At 40.0% G+C, this 19432-nt stretch overlaps 1 protein-coding gene across 1 annotated transcript; it reads right to left on the reverse strand.

The window, feature by feature from the left end:
• Nucleotides 1-9753: 9753 nt before the first annotated feature.
• LOC134215496 (mucin-2-like) lies at nucleotides 9754-12318 on the reverse strand. The gene has a single exon (XM_062694680.1). The coding sequence runs from the start codon at nucleotides 12274-12276 to the stop codon at nucleotides 9754-9756; it is 2523 nt and encodes an 840-aa protein (XP_062550664.1). The 5' UTR covers nucleotides 12277-12318.
• Between the last annotated feature and the right edge of the window lie 7114 nt (nucleotides 12319-19432).

Here is a 19432-nt window from a genome sequence, read left to right on the forward strand (position 1 = left end):
AAATGAAATGGTCTGTGTTCGTATCCGCATAACTCGAAAACGGCTGGATGGATTTTCTTCATTCTTTCAGTAGATGTTTTCGTTATCGTTTCCGACGGATTTATATGATATTTCCTCATGCGAAAATCACGGGTAAGATGGAGTAAATCGTGAAAAACTGAAATTAAGAATCGTATGGAAATTTCGAATGGGAAGGACAACGTCTGCGGGATCGACTAGTAGCCAATATTTATACCTTTTTGCCTTTCTCGTACAACTAAGTTGTACCGAAAGGCTATCATTTCACTCCAAAAACGAACTTTTTATAGAAGCCTCTGAGACCCATAGTATTATATACCAATCGACTCAGCTCGACGAGCTGAGCACATGTCTGTCTGTCCGTGTGTATGTATGTGTGTATGTGTGTGTATGTGTGTGCACAAAAGCTATAAAAACATTAGACAACTTTTCGTATAGTAATCCTTAACCGATTTTTTCACAACAAGTTTCATTCGACAGGGAACAAAGCCTTGTTAATCACTATTGAATTTTATAACGATCGGTCATTGCGTTTAAAAGTTATGAAGAAAATGGTATGTCGGACCATATAAACGGCATATAAGGTTGGTGTCTAAACTAAATGCGAGAAAGGCACCACCAACGCTAGGTGGATTAATCTGGGTTTTTGCTGAACTTTTGAATTCAATTGTTTCTTCTTGCTAAGGTATCAGAAAGCCACAGAAATAAGCAGAAACAAAAATTGAAGATATCGTTGAAAAGGGTAAGCATTTGAAGAACTAAAGCTGGAGAGATAAATAAGCTTTATTGGCGCATTTTAATATCTACAATTTAAAGCAAATGAAAAATTGTTAGAATAGTAACTAAATGATGGAGTGGAGATATATCAGCTTCCACACTGATATTCTCCCCTCCCCCTTCATACGGGAGTTTGACAGTAGGAAGGTCGTGCGATATATACCATCAGAAATATTGCCCTCCGCTCGCTTTCAAATCGACATAACTATAAAAACAATTTACATGCCTGCCGTATCCTAACGGAACTATGAATTCTATACTTTCGGCTCTAATTCTATCATGAACATGTACGTCTAAGTTTGGAAGATGATATTAGCATTTCCATATCATTGTAGCTAAATGATGTTTTAATTCATATAACAGGAACTTGGTCATATTTCAACATGATTCAATAGTGTTCGGTACTTGGAGACACTTTTCTGAACCGTGAGTTTTTTCACCAAAACTCATCATCAAAATACATCGTCTATAAACGTATAGTTAGTATGAATCATTAATGATCATATTTTGGTAAATGGTATGCAAGTAAAAATAATCGGGTTAATTAGAGAGTTGCTCGTTAAATGGCCCATGTGTCTGGCACTGGAGGATCTTCCCCTACATTTTGGAAACATCAAATCAATTAAAAAAATATTCCATCATCTATCTACATGCCCTTTTGGATGTGTAGAATATGGCAGAGGTCCTCAGTCATCCAAGAAATTTCTGGAGTTAGGCCTTAAGATCTACACGCGTTACACAATATCAATCGAACTGTTTACAATATGTAACATGCCATTTTGGATGTGTAGAACAAAATGAGCCAACGTAAGAGATTGTGACAAGACAATGTGTGCCACCCACCTCGAGTTTGCATCGGTGGTGACGAAATCGAGGTGGTAGAAGAATTTGTGTACTTGGGCTCACTGGTGACTGCCGAAGATTATACCAGCAGAGAAATTCGGAGACGCATAGTGGCTGGAAATCGTACGTACTTTGGAGTCTGCAAGACACTCCGATCGAATAGAGTTCGCCGCCGTACCAAACTGACAATCTACAAAATGCTCATTAGACCGGTACTCCTCTACGGATACGAGACCTGGACGATGCTCGTGGAGGACCAACGCGCACTGGGAGTTTTCGAAAGGAAAGTGCTGCTTACCATCTATGATGGGGTGCAGATGACGTACGGTACGTGGAGGAGGCGAATGAACCACGAGTTGCATCAGCTGTTGGGAGAACCATCCATAATTCACACCGCGAAAATCGGAAGACTGCGGTTGGCTGGGCACGTAGCCAGAATATTTATCGGATAGTAATCCTGTGAAAATGGTTCTCGACAACGATCCGACGGGAACAAGAAGGCGAGGTGCACAGCGAGCAATGTGGATCGATCAGGTGGAGGACGATTTGCGGACCCTCTGCGTGGTTGGCGACGTGCAGCCATGGACCGAGTTGAATGGAGAATACTTTAATGTGCAGCACAGGCCACTCCGGCCTTAGTCTGGTAATAAATAAATAAATGGTTCTATACGGCCGTATGTCCTATTCGGCCCAACGACTTTCGACTACATAGATGGATTCCAGACTAACAATTTGTTCGGCCTGGCATTTGGCCAAATGGGTACTTCTTGGCCACATGGGACCCTTCTCCATCAAGAACAACTATTTTTAAAAATATAACAAAAGGCACATGGGCGAACGAGGCACGATACAAACGGGCGCGGAACAGACAAAACTCGATTTTCCGGAGGAAAAAGCGCCAGCAGGAAGATCGAGACCGTGAAGAGACGGACCAACTGTACCGCGCTGATAACGCACGAAAGTTCTATGAGCAGTTGAACCGTTTACGTAAGGGCCACGTGCCACAGTCCGATATGTGTAAGGACATGAACGGGAACCTTCTTACGAACGAGCGTGAGGTGATCCAAAGGTGGCGGCAGCACTACGAAGAGCACCTGAATGGCGATATGGCAGACAACGGTGGCGGTCTGGTAATGAACCTAGGAGCACGCGCGCAGGACATGCGACTTCCGGCTCCGAATCTCCAGGAAATCCAGGAGGAGATCGGCCGGCTGAAAAACAACGAAGCCCCTGGAGTTGACCAACTACCAGGAGAGCTGTTTAAACACGGTGGTGAAGCACTGGCTAGAGCGCTGCATTGGGTGATTACCAAGGTTTGGGAGGATGAGGTTCTGCCGCAGGATGAACAGGATGGAAGGTGTCGTGTGTCCCATCTACAAAAAGGGCGATAAGCTGGATTGTAGCAACTACCGCGCAATCACATTGCTGAACGCCGCCTACAAGCTACTCTCCCAAATTTTATGCCATCGACTAACACCAATTGCAAGAGAGTTCGTGGGGCAGTACCAGGCGGGATTTATGGGTGAACGCTCTACCACAGACCAGGTGTTCGCCATACGTCAGGTATTGTAGAAATGCCTCGAATACAACGTGCCCACACATCATCTATTTATCGACTTCAAAGCCGCATATGATACAATCGATCGGGACCAGCTATGGCAGCTAATGCACGAAAACGGATTTCCGGATAAACTGATACGGTTGATCAAGGCGACGATGGATCGGGTGATGTGCGTAGTTCGAGTTTCAGGGGCATTCTCGATTCCCTTCGAAACCCGTAGAGGGTTACGGCAAGGTGATGGTCTTTCGTGTCTGCTATTCAACATCGCTTTGGAGGGAGTAATACGAAGGGCAGGGATTGACACGAGTGGTACGATTTTCACGAAGTCCGTCTAGTTATTTGGTTTCGCCGACGACATTGATATCATGGCACGTAACTTTGAGAGGATGGAGGAAGCCTACATCAGACTGAAAAGCGAAGCTAAACGGATTGGACTAGTCATCAACACGTCGAAGACGAAGTACATGATAGGAAGAGGCTAAAGAGAGGTCAATGTGAGCCACCCACCACGAGTTTCTATCGGTGGTGACGAAATCGAGGTGGTTGAAGAATTCGTGTACTTGGGCTCACTGGTGACCGCCGATAACGATACCAGCAGAGAAATTCGGAGACGCATAGTGGCTGGAAATCGTACGTACTTTGGACTCCGCAAGACGCTCCGATCGAGTAGAGTTCGCCGCCGTACCAAACTGACTATCTACAAAACGCTTATAAAACCGGTAGTTCTCTACGGACACGAGACCTGGACGATGCTCGTGGAGGACCAACGCGCACTGGGAGTTTTCGAAAGGAAAGTGTTGCGTACCATCTATGGTGGGTTGCAGATGGCGGACGGTACGTGGAGGAGGCGAATGAACCACGAGTTGCATCAGCTGTTGGGAGAATCATCCATCCTTCACACCGCGAAAATCGGAAGACTGCGGTGGGCCGGGCACGTAGCCAGAATGTCGGACAGTAATCCGGTGAAAATGGTTCTCGACAACGATCCGACGGGAACAAGAAGGCGAGGTGCACAGCGGGCAAGGTGGATCGATCATGTGGAGGACGACTTGCGGACCCTTGGTGTATAATGCACTAGTGCGACAACTGGTGCTATGGACATGACTGGTACATCTATCCTAGAGATACTACAGTGTGATCCAATTGGGCATAAACTTCTACTGGAGATTGAGTTAGCCGCTAATATAACCTATTCATGCTGGACTTAAATGCGGAATTCACTGGATGCTTAACTGGTCAATGTCTATTTATTTGGTTAATTCCTTTTTGAGATGGCAATTAGAAGTAACGACGAGTAACTAGGTGCGTTGCTCGAGACTTGTCATAGTCGATTCTCTCTGGAAATCCAACCACTGGAAAACTGTAACGCTTCGCTGCGCTGACAAGTTCTTTCAAACTGAAAAACCTGGCCACACGCTATGTTTAAAGGCAACTATTATGCAAAGTGAATGCACCTCGGATGTTAAGCCGTTAGATCATAGTTTTTGACCTCTAGTTAAAGGATCTGCGTCGATTGAAATATTTCATCGATGAAATTTTGACTTTTTTACTATTTAAGGTAATATTTTAAACCTAAAAACCTTTGATGATTTTTTTAAAAAATTTTGAAACAAGTTATATAAAATCCAAACAAAACTTTTTGTTCCTGATGCTTTATGAAACATTTTCATATTAAAACATTTTTCATATGATGAAAATAGTAGAAGTTATATTAAAATGACTGCCAGTTTTAAATGTTCTTAAGGTTTATTATTAACAGATGTGGAGCCTTCCTTAGCCGTACGGTATGATGCACTGCTACACTGCAAGACCATGCTAAAAGTGACTGCGTTCGATTCCCGGTCTTGTCTAGGATATATTCTCGCCTTCCCTGGGCATAAAGTATCATCGTAGCCTAATGATATACGAATGCGAAAATGGTAACTTGGACTAGAAACCTCGCAGTTAATAACTATGGAAGTGCTGAATGAACACTAAGCTCCGAGGCGGCATATGTCAGAGTGGTTGATATAATGCCAATAAGAAGAAGTATTATTAAATTTAAGAACATAATATCACTCTTTAACATTTCAAATCAACAAAAAATTAATACTACGAACTAGATCAAAGTAGTATTTATGTTCTGTATTTCAAGCTTGATTAAACCTCAATGGACGTCTGTATGTGACCACTGTTATATGCTACCACCGTGGATAACAGTTTACTTGCATACTGTTCGTGGTTATCTGGCATTTTGTAGTTTTGCTAGACAGTATAGAAGTTTCTGTGGATGGCTTCCGTTGTTTGCTTCGTATACTTTGTAAGGCCTCCCTGTGATTCGCTTAATTCAAGAACATGGAATTTCAAAATAAGAAATTTTTCGGTGTTTGGTAGCCCAGCTGTTATCCAACTATTAAAAAACTGTTACGAAAATGTCGTATGGCGTCTGAATAGAATTGCAACAATGTTACACTAGAACATCAATCAACTACCTGTGGTAGACTCTCCAATACCTTGTAATAACCATTGCATTATTTTCCTTTCAAAACACCCCGTTTAATTAAAAGACTTCGGCAGTAGCGCCCAGTGAAACCAAGTTGAGCGTGATGGGTTACGTTGACCTCTGATATCCAGACAACAGATTTGTCTTGATGGTTTTTTGCTACAGGGCTGAAAATTTGGTAGATCCCACCAGCTAACGTAGCGCTGGAGGAGGGGTTTTCTCTTAAATTGTGTCATAGTTTCCTCCTTTCAGAAGATGATTATGAACACAATTTAAATATAATCGAGCATCTTTCTTGACCTGTCCAGTGTTAAATTCTGTTTCTATGGTAACAAGTGGACGGGGCAGGGTTGCCGTTTTTTTTAATAGACACGTATGAGATATGCAGTTACACAGGAATTCGCTATCGAAAAATTAAATGTATGTGTTCGGTGTGAATATTATTTTTAGTATAACATCTGCTACTATCATCATATGAAAATTATTTTTATATGAAAATTTTCCTTGAAGCGTCGGGATTTTATATTACTTGCTTTAAAAAAATTTAAAAAATCAGAATAGATTTTTAGGTTAAAAATATCCTCTTAAATAGTAAAAAGTCAAATTTTCACCGGTGAAATATTTCAATCGACACAGATCCTTAAGCTAGAGGTTAAAAACTATGATCTACCGGCTTAACATCCGAGGTGCATTAACTTTGCATAAAGATTGCCTTTAAACATAGCGGGGGCCACCTAGTGTTGTGGTGTGCAGCATTCGTCGGTGGCGGCATTTGTCATAACTTTACTTGGCGGCAGTGGCGCCGTAGGTCATTTTATCCGGTGGCGTTAATCGGCATGACATTTAATTGTTTCTGTATCTTTAAGAAGATTCTTTGTATTTTTTCGAAAAATTTTATGATTTTAACATTCCTTCGATGAGAATTTTATAAAAGAATCTATTAAACTACATCAGAATGTTCCTTCAAATTTCGGCTTGAAATATCCAGAATATTCACATAAATTCTTCTGAGGTTATCCAAAATATTTTCGGAAATTACTCTAGAAATTCTCTGTAGTTTCACGGGAAAATCTTTGATATTTCCACATAATTTCCAAAGATCTGATGAAATTTTTCGAGGGAAATTTGTTAGAGTTCCCAACTCTCTTTCGAATTAAAAAAAAACTTCTAAAAAAATTCTTGGGAATCCTGATACCTACTGAATTATTTGCAATTTTCAAGCATTTTTTTTTAATTTTATTTCATTATTTTATTAGTTTTATTTTATTTCAAAGAGATATTATTTGGCATTTCCGGGAAGCTCTACGGCCAGGGCTGCCTAAGGTACGGCCCACGGGCCGGATGCAGCCCTTGGGTCCATTTTTTGTGGCCCGCGGCGTGTAAGAAAAACTACTTCATAATTGGCACGAAAGCTTTTCTATCTGGCACGAGAAGCTCCTTTTTATCATGTGGTAATAAATACTGTCGGTTATTACTGATTAAAAAATAAAATCTCTAAAAAAGTCGAATAATACAGCACGGGCCAGTTTTGCTGTTAATGAGATTTTGGCAATACGGAGATTTTGGCAAATCACAGAGGAATTGGCAGCTTTGATCCCAATGAAGAAAACGACTACCGGTATTGACCTGGGGAAGCTTCTAAGACATGTATGAAAGAGCTTGAACTCTTCTTTGAAAACTTAAGGCCTAACAACCGAAGGAGCTCCAGCAATGACGGGAAAGAACACTGGCGTTGTGACAATTAAGAATTGAAGTAAGTTGTTTAATTGTTCATTTGTTAGGTAATCGATTATAATTCAGTCACAAAAGGTAATTTGTGATATTTCCTTGCACATTGCATTTTTCACAAAAAAAAATCTTTTAGCAAAAACGATTAATATTCGTGATGCAGGATATGCTCGTTATTAAAAAAAATCAACTTTACCAACGCAAAGAAACTCAACCACCACTAATTCCAAATGTTGACTAAAATGAAAGCAGAGTCCAGAGGCTTGTTGTGTTAGTTCGTTGGCTATCCCATGGTAGGGGAACAGACGGCTTTGGTAGGTTTTATTTTATTATTGGCAGGGAAAAACCCCCCTGTCGACCGAATTTTATGATATTTGGCCACAATATTCTTTGATATGCAAAGAATGTTTGGGCCAAATTTGAGCATAATCAGTCATAAAACCCCCCTGACAATAATAGAACAAAACCTGCCAAAGCCGTCATTACCCCTACTTTGCTTAAGAGCGAAAGAAAATTACACTATTTTTACAAGCAAAATCAATCCCAAGCTGCATGATGCTGTACGAGTGAGTAGCTTGGCCTTTATATTACATGTTACCAAACATCTCAATGACTTGAACATTAAGCTGCAGGTCAGGGATCGACATGTCAAATGTTCATTATCCAACATGCAAACTATCGAAACAAAATTGAAATAATTTGGTACAATTGATTGTCGAAAACTGATACTTTTCTCTAATCCGGTAAAAAACAGTTCCTGTAAACCTGTTGAATATGCTGGTAAACTCGAAACCTTTCTACAGGAGTTTTCAAGCCTTTTACACCACACCGTTAACTGATGTAAATTATACACCACGAATGTTTCATATGGAGATAATTGACCTCAAATGGAACAACGAGCTCACCTCTAAATTTCAGAAAAACACATCTCTTGTAAGATATTTCTCTCTTCAGAAGTACATATCTGTGAGAAAAACTCTTATTAAGAATGAAAGGATGTTAATTTGAATATCTGCTTGCGAAATTCGATCACCGATTGTGAAATCAATATGCGTCGAGTATTGGAAAGAAGTCAACAATTCCATGTCCTGTTATGTAAAAAGAAAAAGAAAATAAGCACTCAAAAAAGGTTGTTCAAGCGCAATAATATCGTGTTTAGTTTTTCATAAAAAAAATTAGCCGTTCTGTAAAACTAAATGCCATTCTGGAAAAAAAATCTATTTTACTTTAGTTAGGATATCTGCTTCATTATTAATAACATGATCCTATATCAATAACATTCGCAAAACAGGCAAGGCTCAATTTATGTCGTGTTTTGTTGTTATCTGGCGTGCTCATTGCTGAAAAAAATCCCAAAAATGAGAAATAAAACAATTTGCGCCCCAATTCTTTGTTTTCGTATGGTATTGATTTGGGTACATGGTATGAATTCAAGGAGCAGTTCCTTATTTGAAAATGTATAAAAAATATGTAGCGAATATTGTCTGACCTGCCAGCAAGTGGTCAATCTGAAAATTGGCCCGTGTCTTGAAAACGTTGGGCAGGCCTGCCCTACGGAATGCCAAAGATTTTTTTCAACATATTTCAATGATAAAAAAGAAAGAAGAGAAAGAAGAGGTAGTAAGTTCGTCTAGGTATTGCTTCGGAATACCCTTAAGTAAATCCGTTGAAAGCTCCTTTAAGAATTTAATTGAAAATTTCGTTGGGAATTGCTTTGAAAATTAATCCAGGAATTCCTAAAAAAATTTTAAACATTTTCGGTAACGAATTTCCGTAGGAACGGCGACGGCAACGACACGACTGCCGTTACTATCGCCGTTCCGTTCTATGTCGTTCAGGGCTAGAAGAAATCAAGTGTGTGATTGATGAAATATGTTTTATAAATGGATTTCTATCCGAGCCATCATTGTTCGGACATTTTTTTGACACAGTGTATTTACCCACTGCTGCTGTCTGTCCAAATTCCCCAAAGAAAGTGACCGCGAGTCTGTTTATCTTTTCAATTACCTAGAGAGACATTTTGCCTTGCGGCTGCTGCCCGGTTAATCGATGACTGATCTGTGTTTGCTGAACAGCCGGTTCCAAGCCTAGTAGATATGTGTACCGACACCGACAACACGGCAGCAAAAACGAAAGTTATTTGCATAATTTATTCGTAGGATTGGCCGGTCTTCCAGCTGTTTGGTGTTAATGGAACGATAATAATAAGATGATTGGCGATTATTTGTCTGACAAATCGATTTTGGGGACAAAGATTATGACCGTAATAAGGAAGATCAGCTTCTGTTTTGGATTTCGCTTTCGATGAAACAAAAAATCAAATAATCAGTCACATTGTGCAGCTTCAAAATTTGTTAAGTTTATTTTTAAGTTTGGTTTTTCGGATCTCTTCAGCCAACGAGAAAGGTCGATCGTTTGTTCTTGGTGGGATTATGGGCTGCTTGGTGATTTTGCGAGTGTGCTCCTGATAGCTGCTGTATTCGCTCGTAGACGAAGTGGGGCTTTCATGATGTTGTGATCGCCGAGGACGTGATCGAGATTGCCTGAATTGTTCCCGGCGTTGTTGTTGGCGTTGATAGATTTCTTGAGCCAAGGGGTTAACGTAATGGTTGATGGATACCCTGGATAACTGGCTCGGGTGCTCTTCGCCAAGCTCAAGTTCCCTTTCGACCACTTGGGATATTTGTTTGCAGCTCACATACAGATATACTCCGTAAGCCGAGCTGAGCACGAGGAGGAGCAGGAAGACTCCTGTTATAGATAGCCATGTGGCTCTTGATTCATCGTAGGGTTTTTGCTGGGATTGGAAATTGAGAAATGAGAAAGGCGGAATTGGATTAGGCTGAATGGTGATAAGCGTTGTAGGAGTGGGTGTATCTGCAGAAGTAGTGAAGACAGAATTAAGCGTTGTTGTGTTTGGCATATCAAGGTTTTGCTCCGTTGATGGTTTCTGAGTTGAGTGGGTTATTGTATAGTATGTCGAATTAGTAGATGGTAAACCCGCAGTGGATTGTGTAGCTGTGACCGTGGTTGTTTGAGTTGAACTTGTTCTCCTGGTAGTGGATGCCGAAACGGACGAAATAGAAGTCTTTTCTGTTGATGACTCGGTCGCAGTGGCATTCGAAACTGTGGTGGGAGGAAAGGCATCCGTTGTAGAAATTTCTTCTGATGTGACGTTCGGTGTTGGCGAAGTAGGTCTTCTGGTTGTAGTTCTAGTTCGCCGCGTCGTTTGCCTGGTCGTGGTAAACTCTTCTGGTTCGGAATCTTCGCTAGTTGTAGATATAAGAGGGGTGGTAATTGCAACCATTGTATTTGTTGTAGACACTTCCATGGGAGTTGTAACTGGAGACGTAGAGGAAAAATTTTCAACAGCAGGAGATGTTGAGTTTTGTGTCGAAGACGTAATGGCAGTTGCAGCAGAAGTTTCAATCGAGGAAGTTTCAGTTGAAGAGCTGGTTGTTAGAACAATAGTGTTGGGAAATGTGGCTAATTCCGCTGTAGATGTTGATGGCAACTCTGTGCTTGTTATTTCTTCTATTGATGTTGTTGGAACCGTGGTGGTAGAACGAGATATGGTTATTGAGACTGATGTTGTTGCAGATGTGCTGTTACTGGTTGATATTGTTGATGTGCTTGTTGCTGTCGTAGTTTCAGGATCTGACGTAGGCGTTGTGCCAGTAGTAGACGGAATTGTAGCGCTTGTTGTTGGAACTAGTAATGCTGTTGTTGTCGTTGGATCCGGCGTTCTTTCAGATGTAGTGATTGTTGTAGATGGAGTTATTGTAGTTGTAGTGGTTTCAGAAATTTCACTGAGAATGACTTCAGTAGTGGTAGATGGGGTAGTTGTTCTTGTTGTTCTAGTTCGTCTTGTAATAGATGTAGTTGTTGTTGGTGTAGATGTAGTCGTAGTGGTAGTTGTTGTTGGTGTGGTTGTAGACGTTGTAGATGTTGTAGTTGTTGGTGTGGTTGTAGACGTTGTTGTTGGTGTAATTGTAGACGTTGTGGCTGTTGTTGTTGTTGGCGTAGTTGTAGTCGTAGTAGTAGTTGTTGTTGGTGTAGTTGTAGACGTTGTAGTTGTTGTTGTTGGTGTAGTTGTAGACGTTGTAGATGTTGTAGTTGTTGGTGTAGCTGTAAACGTTGTAGTTGTTGTTGTTGGTGTAGTTGTAGACGTTGTAGTTGTTGGTGTGGTTGTAGACGTTGTAGTAGTAGTTGTTGTTGGTGTAGTTGTAGAAGTTGTGGTCGTAGACGCAGGAACAGTGGTAGTAGCTGGTGGCACATAAAATTCGTCCAGTTCCACGCAAAACTTCTCTAATACTAACGGATTAAAAACCGTAATATACTCAATAGCCAAATCTCCATCTTCAGTCATATCAACTTCCACTTGCAGTCTTGCTTTTTGAATTTCTTTTTCTAACTTTCCGGAAAATAGACTCCACGTTCGTGTTGCTTGACGCGTTGTCCAGATCTGAGCCACTGTCGGCAAACCTTGCCGATCGAGTTGATCTAAATCCAATACCCTAATCGTCAGGGTGCACTCCGTTTTGAAAGTGAACTGATAGATCATTCTTATTTCGGTGTAAGAATTCATGAAAAAACTTTCAGTAGATTCGCAGCAACTGATATTTGCGACATCGTTCGTCAAGTAGTAAATTACATTATCTCGGTAGGGTCTAAAATGGGAAGAACCTGCGTAGGCAGCAAGGCGTAGAATACTTTTCCCATTTTCGGAGCATTGTCGAACTTTGTAGGAACTAAAATCATTGAAATCGATTCGCTCACAAATAGCATCTGCGGCATTCAAACTATTCGGTAGCAGGATCAACACAAACACCGATCTCAAATAGCAACTCATGTGATTCGTCAGCATTACTTTTTCACTTAGTGGCACTTGCAACGTTTACTCCGAACAAGCTTCTCATAACTACTAACGAAAACCGCTGCCGAAAGTACCTGAAAGATAAAAATTCTTCTGCGCCTAATTGATATCGAAAACAGACAGCAACAAGTGATAACATGGCAGGGAGCATGCATTCTACGTCAACGATTGATGGTCAGTTCCTTGCAAAATTGGTACTATTTCTCGTTCGCTCTCCTAACCTCCTAGGAAGGCCGGTTACATGGCGCTACATATTCTACCTGTCGTTATCTTTAGCGAACGGAACCAGGGTTGAAAGCGGTTAATGTTCTTACATTGTTAGCTTTCCTTATGTAATAAGCTTCGGTTTGATTTTTGGCGATGGATGGCTTGAACATGCTCAAAAATTACGTTCATTATATACCTACGTTTGAAATTCAAAAGCTTAATTTAAATATATAAAAACATAAACAGTGAATGTCTTCCAAATATGTGTTTGAAGCAGATTTATTTCTCCGCTTTAAAAAAAATCGGCATTAAATAAAGGTGCTTCACACGCAGATTCAATCCCAAATTAGGGATCTAGAAACCCTGTATGAAACTTGATTTGTGCAATTGCACAACATGTGAAAGATTTAGTTCGAAAAGTGAATTGGAGGGTAACCACTTCCATCGGTGGGGCTTGATCCAGTACGCTAGACAGGTGCTTCCCATACTAAGTTATGATTTAAACGGTGTTTTAAACATAATAGGTACTCAAATCGGTCATCTAGTCTTCAGATCGAACAATCTTATCATCGTTTATAAGGTAAAAAGTATGTACATCACAATTGAGCTTTTCCGGCATATTCATTTGCTCAATTTATTATTTGGACATGTGTGATTTTTTGTTGTGTCCAGTACGGTTATTTCATGCTGTCGAACATAAAGATTAAAGATGAAGGAGATATTTTTCAGCTGTTCAAAGCATACGTTCACAAAATTGTGGGGCCTCCGTTTGGTCACAAGCGGAGCCGTAGTGTGGACGTTCAGTGCCTAAACCTGCAATGTGCTCCTCCTTTTTAATAAAAAACGAAGGGGGTTATTTGAGAAACACGACAAAATCAAATAAAAATGGCAGAGGTTCGAAATAAAGATCGTAATAAGAGTAAGAGGTTATATGGTTCCTGGAAAAACCTTGAAATTTTAATAAGTTTAAAAGAATTCAATAAATCTAGGCAAATGACATGATTTTCTTTGTGTAAATTAATGCACTACTGGATCTATTTGAGCTGATAAAATACATCTCTTGAATGTGCCTTTCGGTGACCGATTCGCTATCGGGCCTAGACGAATCAAGGGAAACCTTATTTTGGAATGCATTGGATTTTGTGCGGAATCACCATCAAACCTATTCGGATAAGGAAAAAGTCAACTCCAGAGCCTAGCTTCAGAGTGCCTTAATTAGTGGTTTGAAGGAAAGGGTTAGGGATATATGGTCGAAAGGACAAAAGTCCGAAAGGCAAAAGGTCGAAAGGACAACCCAGTCAACATTTTGTTACGTATTGCAAATGATATAGGTTACCATATGCCTACAATGAATCATGTATATAATGCACAAAACCGCCATATACCTACTAAAGTGGAGGCCATATACGTACTGAACAATGACTTGCTTGAGTTTTCGTAAGGATTAATACGATCTGGTGAACAGTAAACATAAAAAAATATAACAAGCCCCGTCTCAAACATTAGACCTCTGGATTCAAAGTCCGATACCCTACCATCGGTGCTACTAAGCAACTCTTGAGGGGCAGAACTATTTTGACAATCACAATGTAGATGAAAGTTTAGTACTGACATGAGCTTTGATATTACAAATTACGATACATACTACATTTATACGATTTAAGTACGTCGTTGTTACATGTATAAACGTGACTTGAATCGCATATGAAAACTGAATACAATTATTCCGATAATGTTTTTGCATATTAACAATTACGCAGCATTCCAAATGATTCTGCGCACATATTTACGATGTTAAAACGTCAACTACAGCAAAGTTTTATTCCACCGTGTTTACCTTCGAAATTGTTTTATTTAGTTGTATTTCAAGTTCTTACACGCATTTTTGGCATTGAAACGGAACGGTAATCAGCAGCGCAATAGCACTTTATGGATAGATCGGCGTTTAAGCATATCGAAAGGAATGAAGTAAGTAAAAATTAATTAATTTGTCGATAAGATTCAGTGGGCTTCGGTAGACGTACAGGAGTAAGTAGCTATATACGTGAAACGCTCATCAATATACGATTTGTATAACAATGGGCGTCCGTATAAACGATATTTCCGATTCAATCCGATCAAACCGATATTGTTTATTTTAAATTATGACTTTCTCGAAATGAATCGTAAATATTCCAAGTTCAGGTATTAGATACGATAGTTATAATATTTTGGCCACCTTTATTAGTGCTTATATACGATATTGATACTAAATAGCATCATATGCGATGGAATTTGTCTTTTCATATACGATCTGCGGTTGGCTGGGAAATGGTCGGAAAGGACAAATGGTCGAAAGGGACAAGAGTCGAATTGACAAAACGTCGAACGAGACAAAAGGTTGAAAGACAAAACCCCGAACGGGACAAAAAGTCGAAAGAGATAAAAGGTGAAAAAAAAAACAAAAAGTCGAAAGGGACAAAAGGGCGAAATAGATAAAAAAATGGAATCAATCTCCCATAATACAAGTTTTATTCTTTCCTTAAATCAACAATCATTTATCTCCAACAGAACTATCTAGATATCCATATTATTGCTTCATAGTAATTACTACTTCTTTAAGATGAGTGTATTACTTCTGCTTGAAGTAAAATGTATTTCACAAACTCCTTTGGAATGCACTCAACTTATTATCAACTTGTTCTTGATCGACTTTTTGTCCCTTTCAACCTTTTGTCCTTTTTGACCTTCTGTCCTTCTGACCTCCTGTCCTTTCGACCTTCTATCTCTTTCGACGTTTCGTTTTTCGATCTTTTGTACTTTCGACCTTTTATCGTTCGATCTTTTGTCATAGATTCTGAAGGAGGACTATTGGTTGGAATTTCAATATAATTCATCTTTGGTCGCTCGATGGTCGGGATAGCGATTGTATTGCGCCTTGTAACAAAATGACAACTTTCGTAATCATTTGTCAAGGCTTCTGCGAATCTGAAAAATATATTTGCATTTTTTTTGTGCGCGGTACAATACCTAATCGGAGCAATTAAGATTCCCGGAATCGCCATAATTACTGGAGTGTGTCTATCTGTAGTTTGGAGACACTGGTGAATTTGATCTAGCCAACAAAATTCAATTTTATAGTAGGATTGTGGGTGGCGCAGGATTTCCGTTTTTGAAATGACGGGCGGATATTTTCGGGTAGGAAACATTCTTGTGTCTCTGATCATAGTAGGCATATTCATTGTACTTGTCCACACCAGTTATCTATTATTGCAATCGGCAGACATAGAAATAACTAAGTAAACAATACACTAAAATCATGCTTAATTCCACATGGAATGAAATGCCATTGAAGAAGTCGATTGTGAATATCGGTATCGCAACCGAAATCCCTCGATGCAGATGCTTCTGTTAGATGAGTCATTTGAAATATGCATCCTCCAGGGTTTGCAGAAATCGCTCTCAATAGATAACGAACAACGATAAAGGAGAGGCAAAAACTGGTCCGATTCATAACAAGCCATGATAACAAATTTATCAAACTTGTATACAAGGGCAGGCAGCCCCTCAGAAAAATGGTGATTTTCGCTTTGTTTTCGCTCCTTTCGTGTTGATTACTGCACAGCTGGGTGGTGCGAATAGAATTGATTTGGTTGTCAAACTGAAGCCAAAATTTTCTATTGTGTCGGAGCCAAACATTGAAGATTGTGGTTATGTACGATTCAGATCTAGTATTGAGAAGTATTGTTATTATTTGGAAAAAATATAAAAATAATCTAAGTTTGAGTTTTGTATTCTGTGTAACAAAAATTTTCACATTATGTTTCGAGTGAAAAAAATAGTAGGAATGCAATTAAAAAGCACTCGTTACGAAATGTCACAAGATTAAACAGCAGATTGGAGCAGGAATGTATGTAAACCATTATAAAGTCACGTAGAGTCTCGCGCATTTAAGAGCCTTCGTGCAGCATGGAAAGAGAAATCCGAAGAGCGGGAAATGTTTGACAACTAAGTAACTGCAAAATAATTTTGCTCATGGGAGTGATTTCAAACTATCCCTCTACTCGCTTGAGAGCAGAAAAGCGGCTCTATCCGCAGCACCCAGCTGCACAGCTGTGTTGAAATGCATCATCAGAGCCAGTGCTCCACGCATTTGGAGCTTTCTAAAAGAAATTTATCATGGGGTATAGCATCCCGAATCGTTTCTCTATCATGACGGCTTGCGAAAAAAGTCTCTCGCGTTATGCTACATGTCGTAAATGTATACAGAAATGATAAGTAAGAGACTTGTTCTTTCTCTTTAGGATTCAATCCCTGACATTCTCATTTAAAACTTATTAACTCGTATATACCCCATATGGCTTAAAATACATATGCTGTGGTGGAGCACATTTACCATTGTAAACTTTCATATATTAAGGCTCTAATCAAAATTAAGCCACCGGACGGCTTGCATACTTTTGGTTATTAGGCCAAGTAAACAAAAACAACTAGCGGTAAGATGCGCGCCTACAATGCAAGGCCATGCTGAGGGTGGCTGGGTTCGATTCCCGGCAACAGTCTAGGCAATTTTCGGATTGGAAATTGTTTCGACTTCTCTGGGCATAAAAGCATCATCGTGTTAGCCTCATGATATACGAATGAAAAAATGGCCAAGCCAAGTTACTTAGAAACCTTGCAGTTAATAACTGTGGAAGTGCTTAATGAACACTAAGCTGCGAGGTGGCAGTGACCCAGTGACCGATGCAATGCCAATAGGAAGAAGAATAAAAAAACCAACAAGAATTGTGCACAATCTCTTAGCCATCAACATTCTCTAGCGAGATGGACTGTATGTTCGGCAAATTCTCCTAAACTCTGCTCCGGTTGTAGATGATTTTCAGTCCATGAAAGGTTGGTGCATTATTCATTATAAATCGTTTGTAAAAACCGTAAGGGAGGCAATTTTAATGTGCTGCTTCAGACCGCATTGTGCTTTGTGCTGTGGGTTCTTTTCTCTCTTTGCTGAAGGAAGTTTTTAATACTACCCGACGCTATTTTAATTTCAACAGTGCTTCTCAGCGCTATTTGTACCTACTGATCCGGTTACGATCTTTGCTTAGACCCGTGCCTTCGTTATAAGTTGGACCCGTTTGCGGAAGTAAAATTCTGACAAGCGGTGGTAATCCTGCAGGGACACCGTTCTGGAAAAAAACCTCTTAGAAGGTTACGTCTCCATGCTCAGCAATGAGCATTAATAAAAACAAGAGGAAGGGGGGAATCTCTGAATTCTCCACTTCCTTCTACGAAGCCAGGTTTCAAGACCGTCCTGCCAAAGCGCGGAAAAAATAGAAGGAAGCTGGAGACATCAAATATTTTTTTTAACTCTAACATTGTTAATAATTCTTCTCCTATCGAACTGAGCAATCAGTTCGATTTGATTCATGACGAAATTGAGCAAATCGAATCTACCTCTAGCCCAGGTGATTAGATCCATGCGAAAAAGCAAAGGATTCCGCCAATTGTGGTATCTGTTGCCGAGTTTTCTGGCTTTAGGAATGAGATTTTGAGTAACCTTCAGGGGATCAAGGTTTCATTTCAGATTGCCAGGAAGGGTGACTGCCGCGTTTTGCCGGGATCCTTTGACGATCGCAAACATCTTCTTCAGTATTTTATTTTTTATTTTATTTTATTTTATTTTATTTTATTTTATTTGATTTCATCTGACAAAAAATGTCTTAATGAAATAGGGATGGGGAAAAGCCTATTTGAGATAGCGATGTGCTGCACTGAAAGAGGCATAAAAACCCCATATCTTTTAACAAACATTACAAAAGCTGGTTCGACATATACATATCAGATTAAAACTACAAATACAATATAAAAATAAGAATGGTCTTAGTGTTAAAATAAATGCATCTTTAGATTCATCGTCCAGTACTGATTCCGTTGCGTAACATACGCACCAGCCGTAGTCGGAAGGCGTTGGGCGTGGAGTTGAAGTCGAAGACACTGTAGTACTCATTGAAGCGTAATGACATGTACCGAACAGGATCGTGCAGTCCATAATTTGCAACACGTGGTGGAAGGTAAAGGATGTTTCTGGTTCGTAGTGGTCGTTCAGGTGCATACATTTGAAGAGCAGCAAGCATTTCAGGAGAATCGATTTCACCTACAAGTATTTTCAACAGCTTGAGCTATCGATCTTCTACGCTCCAGAGTGTCTAATCCTAGTAGCTGACATCGGTGTTCATAGGGCGGTAGGTTAACAGCGTCGTTCCAAGGAAGATGACGTAGGGCGTAGCGAACAAATTTCTTTTGCACGGCTTCCAGTCTAGATATCCAAACTCTCTGATACGGGCACCAAATAACTGATCCAAATTCGATAATCGATCGAACTAGTGAGCAATACAGTGCTTTCAGGCAAAAAGAATCCCGAAATTCATCGGCGATCTTAAAGATGAATCCCAATTGTCTATTAGCTCTAGTAACAACATCCGAATAATGCGTTTTGAATGTAAGAGCTGAATCTAGCATAATACCAAGATCCCGTGCTGTATCAACACGCTGCAGTGTTAAATCGTCAATTGTGTAATCGAAATGAATTGGGTTTTGCTTTCGGTGGTAACTAATCAAGTTGCATTCTTGGAAACTCAGCGTAAGGAAGTTTCTACTGCATCATTCGCTGAAATCGTTGATGAACTGCTGTAGCTGCAGGTAATCGGATAACAGCAAATATCTTGACATCGTCGGCATAGAATACCCTGCATCCAGAAGGAAGGACGAATCCAATGTCGTTCAAGAAAATTGAGAACAACAACGGCCCTAAATTGCTACCCTGTGGTACCGGGAGTACAGCATGTGAAATGTTCGGATTATGTCGATCCAATGTTTACACAAAGTTTGCGGTTTTTCAGATACGAGCCGAACCAATGTACTAAATCTGGAGAGACGCCTAGCTTTATCAGTTTCGCAAGCAATA

This window comes from Armigeres subalbatus, chromosome 2 (genome assembly GCF_024139115.2).
Source record: "Armigeres subalbatus isolate Guangzhou_Male chromosome 2, GZ_Asu_2, whole genome shotgun sequence".
NCBI classification, from domain to species: Eukaryota; Metazoa; Arthropoda; class Insecta; order Diptera; family Culicidae; genus Armigeres; species Armigeres subalbatus.

What these genes read in the sequence shown, in the direction of transcription:
- LOC134215496 (XM_062694680.1), bottom strand. Translation starts at nt 12,276, where the DNA reads ATGCTGACGAATCACATGAGTTGCTATTTGAGATCGGTGTTTGTGTTG.